The sequence below is a fragment of the Seriola dumerili genome, unplaced genomic scaffold (assembly GCF_002260705.1).
Source record: "Seriola dumerili isolate Sdu_G_001 unplaced genomic scaffold, Sdu_1.0 BDQW01000068.1, whole genome shotgun sequence".
Lineage (NCBI taxonomy): Eukaryota > Metazoa > Chordata > Actinopteri > Carangiformes > Carangidae > Seriola > Seriola dumerili.
In genome coordinates this window covers 13,363,849-13,388,321 of record NW_019174323.1, presented here as the reverse complement: position 1 = coordinate 13,388,321, position 24,473 = coordinate 13,363,849, and the positions used below count along the sequence as shown (strand labels likewise).

Sequence of the window (24,473 nt, the reverse complement as noted above, 5' to 3'; positions counted from 1 at the left end):
CCAATGTACAAAAGCCTCAAAAAGCTAATTACAGTGTCAAATCTGGCACAATTTCTGTGCTTGTCTAGTTTCTGCCTTTCCTTCTGCGTGTCACACTGTTGTGTGCATAACATGTTGTAAATATTTCTTTTGTCTGGAATAGACCTTTGGGATGAAAACAAATTAAAATTTACTGCTCATGACTTGGGGTTTTAGTTTTACAGGAATTATTACTGACAAACTAAACCACAATTTTATATGTAAACCCAGAATATTTACTTCTATTAACATTTTCATTTCAACTGTATCATCGATTATCGGTTAACCCAACATCCCTCCATTCATTGCCAGTTTGCTATAATGCATGCGACTGATTAATACTGCACAACCACTGCTTAGCCACGGAACAGACAGTAATACCTTTATACACAACCACACACCCACTCACACAATCTCATCAGGAGCTGTGATTTAGCCTTATTACCTTACTTAGAACTCTATTGAGATGCTCTGATGATGGGGAGCAATTTTAAATAGAACACAATAGAAGCAGATTAGGGTTTGAAATGGCGGCAGAATTGCTGCACACCTTCTGAGATTAAGGTCATTGCTTTTGAATACAAGATACATAAAGCAGCTAGTTTGGTAGCTGTGCACTGAACCAAACAGCAACACATTTGTTTTAAGTATATCATATTAATGATTTACGTGTGAGATGATGCACGCTTCTGACACAGGCTCTGAGATGAAATTTTAGGGCATAGTTGCATAAAAATTGCAATTTGTACCAACAGCTGGAGCCTGAGCATTGAGAAAAAGGTGGAGAACATCCTGTTGCAGGCTTAACACATACAGACAAACTCATGCAACGTGGAAGGTTTCCCACGACCAAATCTGCTACCTGTGCCAAACTGTTTCAAAATACGAAATTGGTAAGTCTGTACAAACACTAGTTAAGAAACACTGACCAATTATGAAACTGGATTACATTTTCTTGAACAATTTGGTACTTCACACACTGCACAAGATTATCTTGGCAAGGAAAACCACACACCATCTTCCCCTTTCTTTATCTCTCACACACACCCATGGATAAACTCTGTTGTATATGTGCACACACGTACACACACACACACACACGCCCCACCTCTTCTTTCTAGCTTTACTTTTATGATTTGACTAGCCTTGACAGTCAAGGATATATTTCCACAAGCCTGCATAAAATAACAGTATATAACATAGGTTGATGTGAATTTACTTCAGGCTAAGCAATTTAAAAAAGACACTTTCAACAAACTTTAAATTAAGAAAAAATATATTTTACATTTGACATATTAAACATCCCCAGGACCCATGAAGCTGCACAGTCAGCAGCAGTGTGGTTGCCCTATAAAACAGCACAGGGGTCAGCTTTTATTTACTTTGTTAACTTTTTATAAGTCACATTCGGGGAGCAGGTTAAGTTTCATAGAGCACTCAGAGGGTTTGTGTTAAAGGGTAATGCCTTTGTATGTATGTATGTGTGTGCCAGACTCCTGCCTTTGCTGTGCTCTCCTCCCCTTTGTGCATTCTTTACTCATCCAGCCCCCCCCCTCCTCCTGTGCTCTGCCGTGCTGACCGTCTTTCTTTTGGTGTCAATGAGTTCAACTGTGGCCCCTGTACCCCATCCGCCTAATCTGCTGCCCCTCCAACCATTACCCACTTCTTTCTCTTTCTGGCTGTTCATGCTTCCCGGAGCACAGTCTGCTCTCTCGCACTCGCTATCTCAGTCCCCCGCAGTCTCTCTCATCTTTGCACGGTTTCATCTGCATTTCTACATTCCCCCCTGGGTTCCTGCCCTTCCTTACTCTTTCATACTGTTTGTTACTGCCACTGTCTCCTGCCTGCTTTTTCTGTCTGCTCTACTCCTCTCCTCCCTCCCTCCCTCCCTCCGCGCCGCTCCTATTCCTGCACATATGGAAACACAGACCACACTATTGGCTCCGCAGTCAATAAGTCAGAGGGTCTTGCAGGCACCTGTCACCATCAGCAACACCCTGCCTGTCTTCATCCAACCACTCCCAACCTCCTCTTGCTACAGACAGAGCTGCTGTCAGTAGAAGTGGAAATCCTATTTGGTTCAAGAATGCATGATCACCACGCAAAAAAAACCAAAAAAAAAACGTGGTTTCTGAAATGTGGCCATGGTGGAGATGTAAGGTTTGTGCATGGTGGTAACATTATATTAAATTCCACAGATCCCTCCTTCTCATCCCCATCCTCTTCTGAGCTTACACAACTCCGAGTCTTGGGAGCAGCGAGATAAAGAAGTGTGTGTGCTCACTCGAACAGGAGACGTGTAAGCATGCGCACAGCAACTATCAACTGATAACAGAGCAGATGGGGGTTATGAGGCCTCCTCAGCACCTGTGTAACAGGGCTGTATTGATAACAGACATGTGGACACGTCAGCAAAGGTATGTGTAGCAACAACACTCAAGAAGAAAAGACCTGCACGGATGACAGAGTTTCACAAACTACGTGATACGAAGCAGATCCATCATATGTGTTATCTTTTTTTTTTTTACGATGTCTATAGATATCAGTATAAAGAGGCTGTTACAGCTTGTTCAGGTCATACTGATAATTAGGCAGCTCAATAAAACAACCAATAATATTAGAGAATGATTCTCCAATTTTGACTTATTACATTAAATTTCAGCATTAAACACTGAAAAACTAATGAAATGTTCCAAATGACGTGCATGAGCTTTGGCTGTGAAGACGTGATTGTATTTTTTTCCAACTGCAAATCACATGATGGTTACAAGATTGACGAACATCTTGCTTTATTGGCAGATTCAGAGGAAGTCTCACCTTGCAGCCCTCGCAGGCGCTGACACCATAGTGGTACCCTGAGGACTTGTCCTGGCACACAAAGCAGGGTTTGTAGACGCGGGGCGGTGGGGGAGGTGAGGGCGGGCTTGGCACTATCTCCTCTGAGCTGGTACTCTGGGTCTCTATCGCTGCGGAGAGGAAAGAGCAACAAGAGGGGTTAGTGAACACATGTCTGTCAGATGGAGTGCTGACAGGCATGGAGCATTAATCGATATCAGTGGGATAAACTCACAACCTTATGTGTACACAAACAAACACACACACACACACACACACACACACACACACACAGATCTTAAACAACCCAGTCCAGACAGATACGCTGCTGACGACATCTAATACAAATCACCAGAAGGGGAACTAACTCACTTTCTAACAATGTGTTTGGGAGAAAAAAAAAAAAAGTGCAAGTGCAAGGACAACTTCTTGATCAGGCGTTTCCAGATCCGCCACAGGAAAGACAACGCGAAATGTCTTCAAAGAACAAACATTTCTCTAACACACATGCACCCAGAGATCATCAAAGCACCAATGAAAGCAGCCTCTGCTGGATACCTACTTACTGCTGTAATGTTGTCTTGTGCGTGTGTGTGTTACAGCACGGAGCTGCTTTGCTAGCAGGGTTCAAAGACAGGTTTTCTCCTCTGATACAAGGCCTGTAGTTGTGCTTTTATTTATTTCTAAAAATTGTGCAGTCTTCATAAGTGCGAGTGCTCTAAAATATTAAAAGGACAAATAATCATATCATCATCACCAGTCGGGAGTACCAAATACTGCAGACAAGGCTGTGCAGAATTCTCTCTCCGCTTCTGACCATGCAACTTGTTTACCCCCCGAACCAAACGCACACACTTACCTCATTCTTAATCAATAACAGGCTGGTAAACACAGAGAGGTTGAGCACACACAGTCTTCATGCGGTAAGGGCTAATATGACAAACCAAACACATGAGCACTCTGTAGGCTTCCATGTTTGGTGTGCTTGTACATGATAAACAAAGTGGCCTGGGATCGTGGGGAAGTATCCTGCTGTTGCCTACATGTAATATGTATTGGACTTTGCCCTCAATATCCTGTGTGTTACAAAACAAGGCTCTTTAATCAAATATAAAAACACACATTCACAGCGCAGACCTGCACCCTGTGGCCTGTAGCTTACCAAATAAGTGTATAATCCCTGTTTGCAACTGCTGCCTTTATGAGCTTGTGAGTAAAGCAGTGCATCGTTTTTTCATACTGATGCCAATAACTCTTTTTCATTTAAGAGAATAGATTAACTTGTCAAATGCACCAGCGGTTGCGATGTACTTCTGTTTACACTATATGCATGTGTGCATCTTCCCAGCCCCACTGCTCCACCCAGCATCAGCAGCTCAACAGAGGAGGGATTGGGGAGGTTGACAAGCGGCTCAGGAGCTGCCTGCAGCTCAGTGCTGGTGTGTAAATAAGCCATCTATATTTAACAGAGCCGCCTGGTTCAGTAGGACCGTAGTACAGGCGAGGACTCACTCCACGTGACGGTGCCGCGGACAAACACTGCACTCGCAGCACACACAAGACTAATCACACTGCACACTGAGCATGGATGAAGTATTTCTTCTCTCTTGCTCTAGCTCTCTCTCTCTCGCTCTCTCTCTCTCTCTCTCGCTAACACACACACGCGCTTTCCGCTCCAATTATAGTGTCTGTGTGCGGGTCTCAGCTTGCCAATCTCCATGCGCATGCAGCAGATGGCGCAGGGGAAGATTACATTCAGAACAACTAAAATAAACCAACCTGATGCCCAGATATGTTCAAGGCTTCCTTACACCAAAATCTAGCCTTTCCAAAGCCCGCCTGCTATCTCAGCCATCAGGAAAAAAACACACAGCATATCCAAGTGGGTTTCAAATGGCGGGGACGGTTAAGCTAAACAGCAATAAAGCTCACATTGCAACACCTAACAGTGACACCCAATCAGGCCTGGGATATTAAGACATTACATTTATGAGGCCCAGATGTCATATGTCACTTTCACACCAGCAGCAACATTTTCAGTTCATGGTGTAAACGGGCCGATATGGGAGTGAAAAGGGTGATTCATGGTCGAGACGGAATCAGCTTTAAATATTTTTCAAAGAAAAAGCGTGACAGGCAACTTGTAACAATATGGACTGCAGCCAGGAGTGAGACACACTTATTATGAAGACATATATTGCAGTAACAACAAGGGAAATGTGAAAAAGGAGATAGAGATACTCTTTAAATGATAGAGGGAGGAAATGAAGGGAGGGGGAGAAGTGATAAAAGTGGAGAACACACAGGGAGTAAGTGACTGCATGACTATTTTCATGTTCCTCCCTCAGGTTTTTAGATTCATTTCTATTACACACATGCGTGCGCACCGAACACACGCACAAACACAAACATCTGTCAGGATTTAACTTAAAGCCTTGAAAACAATTATAAAGTTTATTAATTTCAGGCGACTTAACGGGAAAGGTCTGACTCATTTTGCGAGAGCGTGTGCACAGTTTGTTTTACTGCGGAGGTGATTTTGTGCAGAGGAGCAGAAGGATTCAGTCACCGGAGGAGGACAGATTGTGGACAGTGTGAGAGTCCGCGCTTTGCTTCTCACTGCCATTTTATTGGTGTCATTACGGGTCGTCTTTGCTCATGCCACTGGGCTATGCCATCGCCACACTCATGCCAAACAAATTAAACTTAAATAGAACAGCTCTTACATAACATGGCATATTTTCTCATTAGCAAAAAAAAACCATTCACAGTTTTCGGCGCTCTTCTGCCTCTCTTGATGCGGACTGATTACAGCCCTGCATTATTAGTGCGACCACAGAGCTATTCATCCACATTAAAGCTGCCTTCATTAGAAACGCACAGACAAACAGATGTGCCACCCACACACATACACATGAACTTAAAAACTGCATCCATACTGACATTTACACAGGCTAAGGGCTTTCCTTCAGCCATTAAAAAAGCCTAATCGGTCGGACACACACACACACATAAACACACACACAGAATGCACAGTCTTAATGAGAGCACCCATGGAAATCTGGGACACAAGGACAAGAGTCTGTGAGGGGGCTGGCGACTGTAATTAAATACAATGGCTGGCTTCTGGAGCCCTGTCAAGCTGAGGCATGGAGCAAAACAATGGCAAGCCTGTGGACAGAGAGGCAGCGAGGCTCAGCGGAGAGGACGGAGCTACTTAGCCCTTCAGCAGTCCTCACCCAGGCATTATTCAACACCAGCCTGCATCCAAACTCTGATCAACACCAACCATCACACAAGCCTGCCTATTGTGTGATCCACGAAATCATAACGCACAACAGTGGAAGAACTGACTCACGCTAGCCTGGAGAGCTTCTCTTGATATCCTTGCAACATGTTAACACTGGAAATTTGTATATCTGGCAAGGTTTCCAGGCCGGAGACCCTTCAGTGCCTGCGAAATCCCCACGGTAACTAATACACGAACTACAGCTAGAATATCATTCTTTCAGCCAAGAGAGAGCGAGCATGAATAGACAATAACGCCCCGCTTTGCTCGGGGATACAGGCACAGGAACCCGCAGCCCTGAAAATAATGTTTAAATGAAAAACAGTAAGGAGTTACTGATAAGGAATCTATTGTACTTTGGCGAGGAGGTGAAACACAAACCACATGAACCATATGGTCATGGCAATTGTTGTTATCCAGACACAAGGCTGGATTCAAGTCTGCAGCCTGGTATGCTGTCAGACCAGTCCCAGAAGAGGGAATAAACAGCACAGGCCGTCAGGTGGAACCAGCGAAAAAACAACCCTGACACTGCACTGTGTTGAAACAGTAGAAGTCCGTTTAAAGGAGGCTGTGTCTGTGTAACATCTGACCACTGACTATGGCTGAAAAATATCCTTTCAGCTAACTCTGGCACATTTACAGTAATGATGTATTAAAAGTTATTTTGCTTCTCATTCTGAATGTTCTTATTATTCATTGGCCTAAATAATGTGCGAGTTGGCAGTGAATTAACACCAGATTTATCTCAAACCACTATGTCAAAGCCCTTAGATTTAATTTACTTAGATTTCCCCTTTGATATTCACATTCACAGACAAGTATTATAAACACACCGTGTGTGTGCATGTGTGCAGCCCCCAGCTATCTTAATAGCTTAATGTAGCGTGGTGTGGTGTTCTCAAACTCAGAGCCAAAGCACCGGTGATTTAATTAAGTTCAAGTGTGAGTGGTCTGTAATGCCGCTCCTCAGATTCACTTTGCATACATCATGAGCCACAAGTGCACTTAGAGCAAAGCCGCGCCCTCACAGCCACATCCTCCATAAGCAATTACCGCATGACTAGACTTAAATGGACAAATATCCACAACACTGAAATGAAATCTATTCTGATGATGAACTAGCCTGAGCTGTAACGCTGACAAAAGATAGCCTGGCTAACATCAGCACTTCAAAGGCATCACCACCAAAAGACCACAGACCAAGACACACACACAGACACAAGCCCACCGGCTATTATCAAGCCTCCAGACCCTGGGCTGCCTCTGCCCAGTGCTGCTGAGTAGTTCCTGAGGTTCAGCTCTAGGTTAGTCCTCTGAGATTTGATTACCTTCATCCCCACTGGTTACTGGGCCCAGCTGTGAAGCATATTAATGAGATTTCACCATCATTAGAGGGAAGCTAACTACATTAGCAGGCTGGCTGCTTGGCTGGCTGGCTGGTTTGTGGTAAAGAGAGCTGGAGAAAATGAAGGCAGAGGGGATGAAGGCGGAGAGGGAGGGCTTAGACAGTGTCTTCCACTTTGTTGAATCCTCCTCAATCACGGGCCATTGTGTCCCCCCGGCTTCTATTAGGTTATTTTGGACACACTCACATGCACGTACACGCACACGCACACACACGCACACACACACGCACGCATATGCTCGCCATGTGTAAGATACAAGGAAGAACATATAGAGGTCCATTTGTCTTTCCATGCAGTGAGTGTGCAGGAGAAGAGAGTCACCAGACGGACCACCATGGCACAGGCTGCTGCATTAAGGCTCGCTTTGAAGTCTGCTTAAAATAATGAAGTGGGATGGCCAATGGAACAGCCCCAGGGATAGAGACCGCCTCGCAAAACCCTGGGAGTTGTAGGCCAATGTATCATGCATGTCCATAAAAATGACCGCCAGCAACTTAAGAGCTTTTTATGTGCAGTAAAACAGACCAACAAGTGAGCGGAGAAGGGCATCACTCATGCAGAGCTCCACTTTTGCTAAATATTCAGTCTTTATTTCTGGTTTCCATGTCAGTAATGTGGGTAAGCAACGGGGAAAAACGACACGCACACACACACACACACGCACACACACACACAGGTATGCTTTGTCAGCACTCTTCAATTACTGAAGGGGGAAATGGGACTATTTCCTTGCTTACAGGGAAATCCTGCCATTCTCTAACAAAGCGTCATAACAGCTCGCCGCTGAAAATGGATGGGGCTCCGTTCGCTGCCTTCATACTGATTACTGACAGAAAAGGCGCGCACGCCATCCAAATATGAGCCAGGGCGCGATCACACACTGGCAGGCACGTACAGACTGACAGCTATAAGGAGAGCAACAGTGGGGTGTGTTTGTGTTCAAACACAGAGTGTGAACAGTTATTGGATGGGAGAGGGGGGAGGAATCCGGCGGCAGGGCAGACAGGCTTAAGTGAAAACACACACACACACATACATACACATACATACACATACACACACACACACACACACACACACACACGGGAAGGAGAGCCAGTGGAGGTTAACACAGGGCAGGAGACCAGACAGCATGCCTTACACCTCCCATATTCACTGTAACTAAATCCAGCCCTTGCACCCCCACCTCCCGCCACTTTCCACCTTCATCTCCCCCTTATTCCTACCTGTCCCTGTTACTGAGCCTCACAGTCTTCTCCTCCTCATGCTCTCTACAACTTAAATCCCATGCAAGGTGGCATGTCACAGGAAGTCCTTTTTCACTTCTTGTCTCCCTCTGTCCATCTTTGCCAAAGGTGATTCCTGTCACTTTAAGGGGCCGTGGGTTTTAGACCAAAGGACGGACTTCTGACTACAATCACCGAATCAGATTTACACATCCGTATACACCAAGCTGAAACTACACAACCACTGACAATGTAAACTATCATCTTACTATACTCAAGAAATCAATTTCCTTGCTGGACGGCTGGCGATGTTTATCCCGTTGCCATGACACTATTGTCAGCGATCGCCACAAACAGTTCATCTCTTATACACTTTTTTAAAGCATCAACCTGCTCACCATGTCAGCCACGGCCGGTACAACGAGTGTCAGTGTCAATATCTGATTCATGTTCCACCTGAAGATGCGAACAAATCACAATGTATCACTGGTGGGATTTTAGATTTATTTATTTATTTATTTACTACTGAAGTTTGTTGTCATTGCTTCCAGTCCTATAATTCATAATATGGAACAGTACAAATGTGTGTGTGTGTGTGTGTGTGTGTGTGTGTTTCAGTGAGGTTGAGTTAGGAGGATTACTGAGGATCCCCCTGCCTGGTTGTGTGCTCCGCCTAAGCTGCTGCATGTCGATGCAGTCTACGTCTACCTTCTCAATGTAGAGAGAGGGAAGGGGGAGGGGGGTGTGGGTGGGGTGGGGGTTGGGGTGGATGCTGGGAGATAAAGAGTACTATCACTAATGAGTTTCCAAGAAAAATAAAGGGAACATACTTGCAGTGTTGCACAATGACCCCATTTCAGAAAAAAAATAAATCAGTGTCTGATATGAGATATGGTTTCTAACAGAATCATAATATATCTTTTAATAGACACATCTGACACCGTGACACTCCTTGTGTAAAGGAGGGATGGGCATGGATCAAACTGAGCAATTAATTTGATTCTAATATAATTTTCTGTGGAAAATGACACATCACTTCTACTTAAAAGAGCGTGTTCTGGGCGACATTTCAGAGAAATGACACATGCTGTTTTGCAACCGATGCAGAGATTCAACTTTTGCAGAGAGAGCAGAAATGTGACAGCTTGAGTTCTTTAAGGACTGCGCAGTGTGTTTGAAGGCTACACTGACTCAGAAACAAAATTTTGATGGATAGCGCTCCAAATTGCAGCCAAATAACTCCCCTGTGTGGAGTGTTACGGTAAGAAAAACACACACATACGCGAGTGATAGATGAGGGTCCGAGCAGAGGCCGAAGGGCAAGGCGGTGCAGAGTAAGGAGTCTGTCTTGCCTGTTATGACGATCCCTGCTCTAAACCAGGAAATGGTGGTGTTTGTCTTGGGCCAGAGGTGGGGAAAACACCAGGTTGTGTTTAGCAGGAGTAATTTATGGGATCTTTACATCTGGGTGAGGTTGAGGGGACTTAGATGTAGTTGTTTGTATGAGTGTATGTGAACGTATGACACTTGAATGCATGCTTCTTTGCATGCGGCTTGACTGCTTTTGGAAACGCAACCAAAAGAATTACAAATGCTTCTGCAAATGTGTGCATCTGCCTGTGTGTAGGTTATATTTGGATCCATGCTGTGTGATATGTACTGTATGTATGTGCATGATAGCCTGTGCGTGTGAACATCAGCATGTTCTTGTCTGGGCCAGGCCTGGTTTTTATCAGCCCAGCAGCCCCCACCACGTTCCCAAGCCCTTCTCTAGGGGCCCAAGATAACTTCCCTCTCTATGCTGCCAGGCCTCTGAAATAACAACACACCAGGTTTTCCTATCACTGCAGCCCCGGCAAATGGAGACGGAACTGAGAACATGTGTGGACAAACTAGAGTGTGTGTGTGTGTTGTATGTGTGTGTGTGTGTGTGTGTGTCCGTGTGTGTGTGTGGGGGGGGGGGGGGGGCAGCAAATAATCAAGCAGATGGCAAAGGTGAGGTCTACAGGGGGAGAGATTTTGAGCGGCAACTCCGTGCTAACCATAGTAGCTGCTCTGCGCTGCCCAAAGCTAGCCTTTGGTACAGTTAACTGTGAGTCTCCTTAACCACTAATACATTTCTTAAATCTGACGAGCACTCCGGTGTTTACAGATTTAATTGAGGAGAAGAAAAAGAAAAAGAAAAAGCATCTGAAGACAGCTTTATTGCGGGAAAGAACCACAAGTTCCCTGGCAACAACGCTCCCCCTGCAACCCCGGGTAACACGGTGTAACTCTACCCAGCAGCTGTCCATGCCTGCTGACTGACAGTGGAACTATGTGAGTTGGCACTTGCTCCGGGGTGATTGGAGATATTTGGCATGAGCTGATGGTGTGGGACATGGTGGTGGGCACAAGGGGGCAAAAAGGAGGCAGCCCGTGTTGGCCAGAGGATGCCAGGATGTGAGCAGGCACAGCGGTGTGTTTCGACAGCCTATAACACATGTCATATTAAGGGGGTGGGCACGGACACAGCAAAACGTGATATGCACTTGTAAGAGTGTGTGTGAGAATGTGAAAATGCGTGTGCAGGACTTCACTTAGGATTGTGAACTTACAGTTGGTACATGGCAGGTCTATTAAGATGATGTGACAGGCTGTGGTGTCAAACGAACATGTGCCTTTCTTGTCCAGAGATAAATGTTTCAAATGCCTTCCTGTGTGTGTGTGTGTGTGTGTGTACTTGTGCATGTGTGTGTGTGTGTGCGTGTGTGTGTGTGTGCGTGTGTGTGTGTGTGCGCGTGCGTGCAGTGGGAGCAGCAGTGATAAGCTTCATCAACTGCAGCAGATCTACAGATGGGGAGTTTAACTGAATGGGAGATGCAAGTCCATGATTAGCAAAGCTTTTCCCACACAATCTAATCCATACAGTGAATATAGGCAGTGTTTGCCCACAGTGCATTCGCCATTAAACATGAATATTGGTGTAAAAGCTGATCGCATGCAAACAACAGCTGTATACTGTGAGCTGAGTGACATGACTGACCCACATTAAGAGACAGGGGGAGGGCAAGAGAGCGGAGCAGGAAGAGACGAGCTGCGAGAGGAACAGGGGCTGATAAAGAGAGAGGGGAGGAGAGAGCATCTGAGGAGAAAAAGGAGCTGAGCTGAGCTGAGCTGAGCTGAGCGACAGGACTGGGGGAGGACTGTGACACGCGAGACAAACAATTCAAAAAGCAGGGCCCCCAAATAAAAGCCGAGCATGCTGGCGTGTTCGCTCCTAGACACCAGCGTTCAGAGGGAGAAACGGAGCGAGCGTAACCACAGTGCAACCTCCCTTTGTCAACTCTTTCACAGTGAATTAATACACACTTCCTGGAGTGACTTACAGCTGTGAAACCTTATGACACATAATTCAAGATCAAGGTCGGCAGATCAAGTTATTGGATCATAACACGAACATACACAGGAGCGAAACCACAGCCTTTCACAAACTGGTCTTTAATGTTACCACTCTGACTGTGAAAATGGCTTCATGAAACATTAAGCCTCTCTTTTACAAAGTGCCTGCATTGGTTAATTATAGAATTGTGCGTGAGTGGATGACTGCGTGCGTGCTTTTCCCTCCTGCGATAACAAACTGCACTCATGCATACTCGGAGCCAGGAGGGTGCCAAAGCAATACTAAACCTGGGCCTACCCAATCTAGAAACTCACTGTGGTCTAACAAAAGCCTTGAAGGTTTACATTTTAGTCATCTGGCAGATGCTCTTTCCAAGAGCCACTTAGATTGAGTGCAACAGGCAAATAAGGTTCAATTCCCTCTATTCCCATAAAATCCAAGGTCAACGACATTACAAGCAACCAGTAACAAGGAGACCAAGGGTCAGAGGCCTGAAAATATCCCTGTGACCTTCAAGTAGTCGTGACAAAAGAAGTGCTGGACAAGATACAAAAACGGTCTAAGAAAAGAGGATGTCTTTTCAGAGCGTTGTGGTTCGGCGCAGATGATCTATATTAGTGGAGAAATCATGAACACATTGCTGCCCTCGGCATTTTCAGAAAATCACAGGTGGAGAAATACTGGAAAATGCATTAAATTACACCATGATTCTCGTCCGCCGGCGCTGAGATGACATCCATACACATTAACCAGACCCTCTTCATCTTTAATGGGCTGAGAGCCACACACAGTGCCTCGCTGTTTGGGAGCCAAAAGGCCCTCATGAATGCTTATGCTCGAGTGTTTGCTCGAGTGTTTGCCCTTTACTCACTCTAACAGAGAGGTTATCTGCCCATTGATACTCGCTAATCCAATGTGACTGGCAGCATTCAAGACCCTCCGCATATTCAACAGTGGAGGAAGCAGGTCATAAATATGGAAGGAGCAAAGGGCTATTTGCATTAGAGGGCTGAAATGGACTTGGAGAAGCCAGGAGGAGGTGGGAAGAGAAAAGGGGGAACAAGGGATCAAGAGAAAAAGGGGAGAAAGAGAAGAGGCTCATGAGGATCTGGGGAAGAGAAGAGAGGATCACCAGGGACAGGCTTTGTCATGTTAAACTGCCTCTCTCGACCCATGTTCTCTCCCCTCCTCTCTCCCTCTCCGTGGGTAACACAATAGTCAATCACAGGGGAATAGATTACGAGGGTTTGATCTCCTCAACTTCAGAGCAGGAGCATGACACTGGAAGTGGGGGAGAGGTCGCGGGTGCAGCGTGTGCGTGACTCCACTGTGTGTTCAACGATGCTAAATAATGTGCCTTCTCACCAGGCCGTTTCTCTTAAAATCCAGAGCCCCATTTAGGTTTGTCACTTCACGTACTCGTCAACATGAGTTAGAGCTAATAGTTAAACTCGCTTGTAATTTACCTCTTGCCTTCAAGCCTCAGCAGGCCGACGTGCATTCCTCTACTGTACATGAAACCCATAATGACAACAGTTCCCTTCATAAATTAGTTTCGCTTAAAGTGCTAATGTCAGGTTTTGAGGTGAAAGCATATTATTGTGGATGTAAGTGGAGGTATTTGCAAGGGTGTGGACAAGAAGACACAGCGAAGCGGGCGGTTATCCTGTCACTAGTCTGTTTAAGAGCTCAGTCATGGCAGGACTCGGGGGGGTTACTAGGTCAGCACAGAGGTTAAAATGGCCTAAAGACCCCTAGGAGACAGATGACATATTTAGAATAGACAGACGCAGAGGAAAACAAGCGAGCTGCACATTGATGAGACAGAGTCTAACAAAACGACCACTGTGACTGGCCATCGCTCATCACACATATGGACATTCATTTTTCCGATTCATCGCCCGAAACTGCCACCGACCCTCTCGACCCGGATAATGTAAAGTGGCTGAATTCCACCAAAGATGATAGCGGTAGCTTTAAACACCCCGGCCCCAACACGGCGAGGCCAGCCACTGCTCTCCTTGCTCATGCCCCCTAATGATGACTGATGACACACGTTTGATTCAGCTGTCTGATGTGTAGTGTCAGGGGGCTCCTTAGTGGAAGATTTGGGCAGAGCGAGGGGAGAACGGGTGGGCGGGGAAAGGCGCTCTCATTTTTCTTTAGTGTCAGTGCTGATGCAAAAAAATAAAAAAATATTAAAAAAAAAAGAAAAGAATAAAAAGTGAGGTGCTTGTCGATAGCACTGGGAGGTTAAGTTACCTCCGTACTTAGGAGAAATGGCTGATGAGAGCAGGCAAAGTCATCAAGGGAACACAGTGGGATGTTACTAGAATTTAATGAAGGACATGTTTAGCTTCCTCGGGTATGATTTGTGCTTTTCCCTTCTCTGTGTCTTTGAGTGAGTGTGTGTGTGTGTGTGTGTGTGTGTATGCCTCCGCAGACACTAATTTCCTGCATGGATCCCTGACCTTTCAATGTAGCCTGAGGGGAGCCATTTGATCATCTCTCTCTCTCTCTCTCTCTCTCTCACACACACAGACACACACACCCTCATACACACACACACACACCCACACACACACACACCCACACACACACACACCCACACACACACACACCCACACACACACACACGCACACACAATATTTCCTGTGATATGGCTGCCCACCAGTCAGTGGACTGACTTTAGTGGGACAATGTTGATCTTCCCCCACAGTGTCAATCTAAAAAAAAAAAAAAGAAGTAATTTCTTTCATAGAATACATTTCTTATATTAAGGATACAAACATTTTTAGTTGACTTTATTATCGGTCAGCTCGCTCACAGAAACAGCAGCCTGTCCAGATATATATTGGCAGACCTAAAAACATCACTGGCTTATTGATTTTGCCATGGTTGCCATTTATCACTTCATTTATATGGGCTGCAAATGATGTTTAACTTTCTCCATTTATGTGACCTCAAGATTATTAGTACAGTTTTGTGCAAAGCAGCAATACAACGCTGCAAATATGACCCTGATATAAAGGTAAGTACAGATCAACGTTGTTTTTTTTTAAAGAGATAACTGCCAGAGCAGATCAGTGTTTATAAAGGAACATTTGGATGAAACACTGTGTTCTATGTGCAAGAGTTAAGCATGCCTCCACCCTCTGCAAATACTAGTGTAAAAAAAAAGACAATATCTTTGTTTTCATGCATGTAAAAGACCATGCTTGCTGCCTATGCACACACTAGGAAGCATGCCTGCTAAAAACAGTGAGTGGAGGTAACCTGAGCTGAGCCCTCAGGTGAGCTTGGTGTTAATGCTCCCACTTCTCCCTCCTGTCCCCCTTCCCCTCTGGGGTCCAGTTAACCCCGGCTGCCCTCTGCCGACTGCTCCGTCTCTCTGCCTCGTGACTGGGGGCCTCATTATGACCCTCGGGGTGACTGGGTGCCGTTTATTGCAACCCAGTTCCACTGCAAGTAGGAACGCACGCCTCTCACAGTTAACTCTGTCCATTAAGCTAAGTGGGGCCCATCAATAATTCAACAGTTTCCAATGTATAATTCAAGGGATAAGGGGACTGTCATGAATTGCGACACACACAGGTGAGGAAAGAGAACAGTACTTTCATTACAAAGTTCATTGAAATATTACACATCTGTAAGGCAATGTAATGAGTGTGATGCAAAGGAAGCTGGGATGGAACAACAATACTAATGTCACTGTGTAATGAATAAATAAACAGCCGGGTGCGGAAAAAAGTGGGTGAACAAGAAACTGTAGCAGCGATGGGGAGTTAAAGGAGTGTGCTGCCATGGTGACTATAAGAAAACAAACAAACAAACTAAACAGAGAGACTATCATGGAGGAGGTGTCACGCAAGTCGTGTTAGTAAGAGAATCAAGTGTTACAAGTGGGTGATAGAAGTGTGTGATAAAAAAAAATAGTGTGATGCAGAGCGGAAGGACGGTCAGAGAAAGATGGAGTGTTTATTTTTTTGCTGTAATATATCTTGATTTAGAAATCACACTAATTTGAACTGAACAGAAGAGAGAAAATTAGGGCACAGCATCAAAAGTGAGAGAAGGCAGCTTCACAGCGCTATACCCCCCCCCCCCTCCCTTTGCTGTGTAGGCGTAGGTCCTGGGGGAGCCACCGATGTTAATACAGTTATTAAGCCTCTCCACTGAAGACTGCTCCACCTCCCCAACCCTCAGCATCAAGGAGCTCTCTCTGCCTGCCAGGCAGCGGGCAGGCTCGCTTGCTTCCACAATGAGATCAAACAGTCCCAAGTAGGCCAGCTCAGGGAAAGCCGGTGATGAAGCTTCCCGCTGAGCAGTGAGGGCAGGTGGGGTTGGGTATGTCAAGCCCAAGGAGTGTCCCAGCAGGCTTTAGGGAACGGTGGGGATGGGGGGGCGATAGGCTTCAACCTTTCTGCAGTTCCTCCTTCCTTTACTGCCTCTTTAAAGTCAGCTGACCAAGATTCCCATGCATCTCTTCCTGGTGTTGGGGATTACAGCCATGAAAGGCTTTAGCAGACATATGTGCGGGAGCAGATTTCTTCTCTTGGCAGAGTCATGCTGGATGGAACTATGGAGGTTGATTAGAGGTAAGCAGTGTGGGGAAGACCGGGCTGGGTGGCCAGGTTAGGGGAGTACCACTGCAGGCTAGACTTTCACGTGCAGCTAGGGAAACCCTCTCTCGGTGCACGAGGGAACCTAACTGGTCACCACTGCGACGGGAGGAACATGTGTGTAGGTGCATGTGTCTAATCGCTGCATTACATCCAATACATAATTCACACCGGCAAAGGAAGACTAGTGTTGCCACTCATGCCTGTAGCTAGAAGGAGCAAATTTAGGCAGCCATGCGGACGGCACGCAAGGTACCAGTTACAGTAAAAAGCACTGGTTTGCTTTGGGTAAAGCTGCCATCCATCTGCCCTGCACTGCTCAACGTCTCTATAGCACAAATGTCTCAATTTCAAGCAAACTAAAATCTGATGAGCCTGGACAGTGGAAACGGGTTTTGCCAAGGCAACTGGGCAACACACATTAAGGTTATTAAAAAAAAAAGCAGCTGAAAACTGAGATCACACATGGAGCTTTTGTCTCATCATGACACTTGATACAAAAGAAGGAAAGGAAAGGAGCGAAGAAAGGATAAAGAGATGGGAAAGATAAAGGAAAATGCTGTAATGTGCTAAATAGGACGGGGATATAGGTCATTCTGTACCACACTCAATTTGCCAACGCTGGCCTGTTGGCAGCCACTGGATGCAGGCCAAGTCTCCATCAGTCATACTAGAACACTAATAATATCAGTCACTCAGCCAAGCAAGCCTTTCCCTCTCTCCCTCTGTCTCTGTCTGCTGTCTCCCCTCACATATTTCCTCGTTCTTTTCCTCCCCATTCGCTCTCCACTGCTTTTTGTTCAAAGGAGAAAAGGGCAAAAATCCAGAGGCCAAAAATGACATTAAACCCCCTAAAAGGCTCCACAGAGATTATTGTTCGAAAATGCCAGCTCTCCTGGAGCCCCCCCCCCTTACTCTCCTGGTGCCTGAGATCTCTCTCGCTCGCTCTCTCTCCCCCTTTCCCTCCCTCTCGTTTTCTTTCAGCTGAGAGGTGCTGACAGCCCAGACACAATAATCCAGCTCTATTGTGGAACCGCCACAGTGGCAGCAGTGCTGTGCAAAGGTTTCCCACGTATGGCGCGAGGGCAAGGCAGGGTGTCACGTTGTGGCGGTGGCACCGAACAGCACCGCTACAAGCAAAGGGGCAGTCAGTTACTACAGGGCACCACGCTGGGCCACTTGACAACTCTGGTTCAAAGTGTTGCCACCTCTTCCATTAGTCAGCTCTCCGGTTGGAGCAGAGACAGAGAGGAGAGAGGAGAAGGCCTCGCTGTCAAAGGGCTCCTGCGCTTCTGATTTTACCTGTACGAAGCACAGTGGAGGCCTCAGCTTTGATCACCTCGCTGCCACCAAACAATGCATGTGCGTGCAAACGGTAACGCATCGAGACAATAACGTGACGACTGTTAACACTGCTCCATCATATCCTTTTGCAGAACTAGTGAACAAATGCCTCTCTTCATACTTCCTTTCTGACCCTCTCTTCATCTTCTCAGCCGACTATAAAAAGCTTTCCTCAGGTTACTGTTAAAAATCCCGTGGAATAACAGAATGTGCCCTCTCCACTCTAAGTGCTGCGAGGCTGCATATTTCTCTATCAGCCCTTCTCCGATCTGCAGGAACATTCAGGCAAGCCGGCCCCTTTGAAAAAAAATGACTAGGAATGAGGAACCGACGAGAGCTGAGGGCTTTATCTCTGCGTCTTTCCCAGTGCATTGTCTCTGGATGTGGAAGGTTCAGAAACAAACATGAGTAGGCCACCAACTTAACTCTTCCAGGGCTGTTGTCCTAGCCAAGAGGGTTGTGACACATTTATTTTTCAATGAACAATGAGTGCTCCTCCTCATGGCCACTTAATTATTGTGATATCTACTGAGCGACTATCTCTCTCTCAGCCAAGGTACTTCACTAACAATGGCCCAGATAAGACACTACAGGTCGCAGCAGAGGTTACACAATACGTCTCTCTGAAATGAAGGGGCTGCTTGATATCAGAATACCTCCCTTTTAACACACAGTGGCTCTATTCATAACAAACAGGATCCAGTTGTTTCAGTCTCCTCTCATTCACCTCTCTTCACTTACACGTGTTCGGAGCTGCTCAGCTACAGGGCATCTCTCAGTTCACACAATGCTAATATCACAAACAGGGTTACAGGGAACAAGTGGCCTGTAACCTGAGCCTGTCTGCCTCCTTCGGTCTAACATGTCGTCCTATCCATCACTATCCAGCACTACGCTCTTCCTTCCCACCTCCGCCGCTCTGTTGGCAGTCTATTTCATCCCGGTCCCAGGTGGGCCTTTAAGAGTCAAATGTCAGAGGCCGGGCTCCAGCCAGACACTTAATGAGTATGAAATGATTCAGAGGGGCTGTGGGAAAGAGAAGAGAGTGGCGTCCAGACGGACCGAGCGCCGAGTCACCGAGTGGGACCAGACTGAGCCAGGCTGAGTGGGGCTGCGCCACGATCAAAGAGGAGAAGATACACAATATGGATATCTAAAGTTACTTTAAAAAGGAGCTTCCATAAATCAAGACTAACAGAAAGATCTGGTCTTCCTCCAAAACCTGCCCCGTTTACACCCTGGGGGCCCGTTAAAGACACCAACACCGTGTACTATGAAAGTCGGGCAAATAAGGACTCCAGTTATTAACCACAATGAGATCATCTGAAACAGTGAGACATCTCTTCTATCTTAGGAGCGGGCCTGTTAGCTTATTAAAAGCACAGTTGTAGCCGAGGGGACTTTGTTTTTGCGTGCCCAAACAAATAAGGTAAATTTGAGTGATTCAGGGCTCCCGCTCCTTCAGCGCATAAAACACAAACACGAGCTGGGGCAGAGAGCGGTCTTTCTCACTCCTTAGTTAACAACGCTGACTGAGACGGCAGCAACACGGTGCTATTTTCTGCCCAGACAGCAGGAGAACTGCCAGGCTCTTGTATTTTTAGCATACTAACCTCTACCCTATTTTCTCGGTTGTCCCACTCTCTAAATAGGAAGGCAATCCATTGTGGCGCATGTGTATGTGTGTATGTGTGTGTGTGTGTGTGTGTGTGTGTGTGTGTGTGTGTGTGTGTGTGTGTGAGTGTGTGAGTGTGTGAGAACTACTTGAGGTGTACACAGTTGTCATGCATGTGATGTTAACACAGTTCCCCAGAGGGAGACTGGGGATGAGTGTGTTGGTGAAGGCTGCAGCTCTTTGGCCTGGAGCTAGTGGCCTGAGAGAGAGATAGAGAGAGAGAGAGTGTGGCTGACTGCACAGGAGAGGCAGAGGCAGGACGTGGTCCTCTGCAACTGATGAAACAAGGCAACATTCCATGTAATCACTCTATATATAGCGGATGCTGGCGAAAGGGGAGGGGTGGGGGGTTGGAGGGCAGGAAATCTTGTAAAATATGAGGAAAAATTAGGGCAGGCGAGCATTAAAGATTAATCGTGACACTGACTGCCCGGCTCAGGCTTGCCATGTGGAGAATGCCACCATGGAGATGGGAAACAGAGAGGGAGATAGAGATAAAGTGGGGGAGAGAAAGGAGACACTTTGGGAATGAAAATGGCTCGCAGATGAATTCTGGGGTGATGAATGTCCCTGGTTCAATACCCAGATGAATTTATGTGTGTTCCATTATGAGAGGGTGGGGATGAAACATGGAGATAGGGCGGAGAGATGGGAAGGGGGGGGGGCAAGCCCTCTCTCAATGTGCTGGTGAGCTAGCCATGCAGAGCCCATTGCGAACAAGCCATCTGTAGAGATAAGTAAAGAAGTGATTACAACAGGCCCAGCTCAATTTCTGACAGTTGATGCTTGACTGCCCCCGTAGAGCTGAATTGATTTAAATGAAGAAGCTATGAATATTTTAAAGGGTAGAACCCTCCTTTAACCTGAACTGTTTCGATCTCCCTCCCATCCCTGTGTGTGTGTGTGTGTGTGTGTGTGTGTGTGTGTGTGTGTGTGTGTGTGTGTGTGTGTGTGTCACACACTCATGTCGTAACAGTACAGACACAGGGGAGAATGTAATTATTGATAGTGAGATTACAGCCCTATTGTGACAATGTCTGCAATCAGCTGCCTTCTTTAAGCCCTGATGAATCAATGACACTGCCTGGATCTTTTCTGTCTGCCCTGCTTTGTTCATCAAAGTGGGCTTTGCAGTGTACACCAACCCTTGTTTGGGGATTTAGCGTCAAACCAAACTGGTGTACAGTACTCTCTGACTGATGCCTCTGGCTAATTCTCTCTACAAACAAGCTGGGGCCCATCGCTGGGTCTGAGCGTGTGTTCATGTGTGCACAAAAAAAAAAACTGGCCAGACAAAAATATGCTGAATTTCTGACATTCTCAATGTGGAATGACACGGCAATATGTCACCTCTAGGAGAAAATAAAAGTTGCCAGTCAGCTATAGCACTGTTTGTTTGTGTCCAAAAGGTAGTTGCTCTGCCGGTGTTCAAGGTGACAGACCACACCCACTCATTACTCTTTAAAAAAAAAAAAAAGAAAAAAAAAGAAGACTGAAACAACGATCGCTATCAAACAAAAACATGCCTCTTTGTTGCTCCTGGTAACCTTGTGGCATGGCGAACATCCACTTCTGAGGGCATCTCTATTTAGTAAACGATGAATCACATTAAAAAGGGCAGCAACCGCTCTGACGGTTGGTGGCAAGGTGCCGCATTGGGAGCGAGTGATGGCAGGTTGTGAAATGCTGCCCCGCGGCCTTTCCCAGGAGAGCGGCGGCAGCAGTGCTGAACTCCCTTCACCCCTCTGCCATTACAAACATACCTTGATGACAAAATGTGTTATTGATGTTCACCTGAAGGTGAAGGCATACGTGTTTCTGTGGACACACTGATCTCTCTCTCTCTCGCTCACACACACACACACACACTCTTGCTGTGGCGTTCCAGGCATTCAGGCTACTAAATCACTGTCGCCAATGGCTGAAAGGGGTTAGGCAGACGTGGTACAATACCAAGCCTGCTTGACGCTTTCCTCCCCTGGAAGAACACAGGACCTTGCCTCAATGCTGTCCATCCATCCTGCCACTTCCATCAAGTTGGGATCAACAAAACCCCAGGAGGAAAGGCCCATTCTCTCATCAGTCTGTCCGTAGAAACACTGAGGTGCATGGACGTTTTAAGAGCATGCAGAAAATATCATAAAGCTCAGGGACTTGGCACTGACATAAAGGACAGACACTGCACTGTATTTAGACCTGGGATTTGCATTACCACTTTATGTCAACAAAGTCACAAGCTGTAATTTTACTAAAGTTGTAAACAGCTTTGCCAAGAAATCCTGAGTGGATTGATCAAGATAATAAATGCGGTACTTTATGTTCTGCCTCGGTGGATGACCCTTCTCTCCAGCTGTTTACAACAGCAGCTTCCCTTCAATGTCAGAAACTGACAGTACTCCAGCCAAATCTGTTCCAGGACAGGACGGGCCGCTCTCTGTTTATTCTCTGCTGTTCATGTTTTTCCCAATTCTCAGCGCACACTTGCCAAATAAAATCTGCATATATAAATAAAGAGGGGAATGAAGTGATATTCTCAGTTCTCTCGCAAGGCCAACACCAATCTGCCGGCCTGCACAAAGTCCAAACGCATCACCCACAGTTCTCCGTGCTGCTGCCTAACAACACAAGCAATTAGGGACACTCTTGCTGTGCTGTCTGATGCTGCAGTCTCTCAAAACGCCAAGAGAGAAGCCACATGGGTTTGCTCTTCACCAGCAAAGCACAAACCTTTCTTGTTTTTTTTTTGTTTTTTTCCCGCTTCAAAAATATTCACTCATTTCCCAAAGTTGCTCCTGCTCTTACAGTCCGGTGCGGCAAAAAACAATCAAATGCCATCTGTTTTTTTTTTTTCCTCTGGCCTCGTCTCCTGCTAGGCAAAAGGACTTCTGCACTTAAATACCATGAGTCAGATTAGGCTGCCAGTCACTTGTCCCTCAGACACACAGTGTTCGTGTCCAATAGCCCACTTGGCAGGCCCTGCTTTCTGAAGACAAACTAGCTAAAGCTCGCCCTCCTCTCTGCCTCGTCTACTCTCTATGGAAATCCCTGGTGACCGCTTTCTTTCGGACTGTGGACAGCCTGGGAAAAAAAACAAAAGAGCAAGGAGCCTGTGGGCTGGTGAGCATTTGAGCCCACCATGCAATCCCTCTTTCCTTCATACCCCCATTTTTTTTAGTGTGTGACAGTCATGTGAACAAGGCCATGCACATTCTTTCATGCATGAGCCCGTAATTGCTGTAAGGATCCTGACAGGCGCTCGGTGAAAATTTTAAGTGCGTTTAATCTGCAAGGCCAGGGCCTTTTCACCATAAAGATTCAACGCTGTTGCTCTGAATATAACCAGACTAGAAGTGGCTTGCTGACACTGCCTGTGACTGGGCGAACCTGCACTGAAAACAGTTAAGCAACTCAAATCGCAGCATCTTCAAGGAACTAATAACATCAAGGATGAAGCGTCCATATGATCTGGATGTGTGCCCAGCCACTTAATGGGTCCAGGAGGTTGTTTTAGGCCAGATTTACTTCAGCGAAGATGTCACTGAGTGCACTCTTAGAGCCAGAGAGCTCGTCTGTAAAGCCTGTAATGAATAGTTAGATCCAATGTGGAGAGGTTGAAAAAACAGGAGGACCAAAAAGGAAAAGCACAGAGGGGGTAAAAAAAAAAAAAAAAAAAAAATTTTTAGCTCCACCAGCAGTCTGTTTCTAAACCCACGTGCAGAGGATAACATACCATGAGACTACTGTCTGTGAAGTTAGTACTCTAAAAAGGAAAAGCCAGAAACAGATAAAGCCAGCAGATGTTTTTGGGATTGCCTCGTGCTTTTTGAGCCTGGCTGGTTTGGATTCTTGCTTAAGAACACGAGGTGAAAAAAAGAAATCTTGCTCTGTTTTGTTTGTTGTGTTTTCTACCCCTATGATCCAATAAGCCTCCGAGCCACATGATGACACTAACGGATGTTGTGCCTCTCTACTCTACAACCCCCCACTCCCAACCTCCACCACCACGCCACCAACCTATCCCTGGTTATGCAGTGAAATTTTTTATTAGCAGAAGCAGTAAGGCAAAGAGCAGATATGCCACCACCTCAACTCCTCCGTTGAGCAAAACAATGTGGAGTCGACTAAGGGATCAGAGGTCTTTTCCTGGGCCCACCACCCCCCCAACCCACCCACCCCCCACCAGTCTCCCTCAGACAAGCTCACATGGTTTGAATCAATGTTGCCACTAGAGCTGTTTAGTGGGCCAGTTTGAGAAATACTATCAAGCTCGCTGGATATCTGCTTTGAAAGAATGTATCGGACTTGTTCTTTTAGTCAGGAGGAATTTCTAATCTCATCCGACTTGGAAAAACAAGCAGTGAAGAGAGAGAGGGAGAGAGAGGGAGAGAGACAGAGAGAAAGACTACAGCGCAAACAAAACCAATTTGAGTGCTTTTGTTGTTGCCGCCAAACATCAGAAATTCCTGTTTAAATTTCCCTTTGTCGTGTGTTTCTATAGTCTTGAGACGAGGAGGAAATTGGCCCTTAAGAGCCTGTGGAGATTCCTGCCTTTTACGCTCCTTCAGCTGTGAAAGACAACAGAGCTATCTCTTCTATAAAGGCCCGCTCGAGCTTTGTGCAGTGCAGCTCCTTTGAGGTAAAGAATGGGAAGGGCCTCTGTGATACTTTGTTG

At 46.2% G+C, this 24,473-nt stretch overlaps 1 protein-coding gene across 2 annotated transcripts in view; it reads right to left on the bottom strand.

Moving 5' to 3' along the window:
* rara (retinoic acid receptor alpha) overlaps positions 1 to 24,473 on the bottom strand; it is a 77,902-nt gene that overhangs the window by 12,211 nt on the left and 41,218 nt on the right. For both annotated transcript variants that reach the window (XM_022742607.1, XM_022742606.1), the window contains exon 2: positions 2,836 to 2,984. In XM_022742607.1, the coding sequence (XP_022598328.1) occupies positions 2,836 to 2,984 (149 nt within the window). The remainder of the gene's footprint in view (positions 1 to 2,835; positions 2,985 to 24,473) is intronic.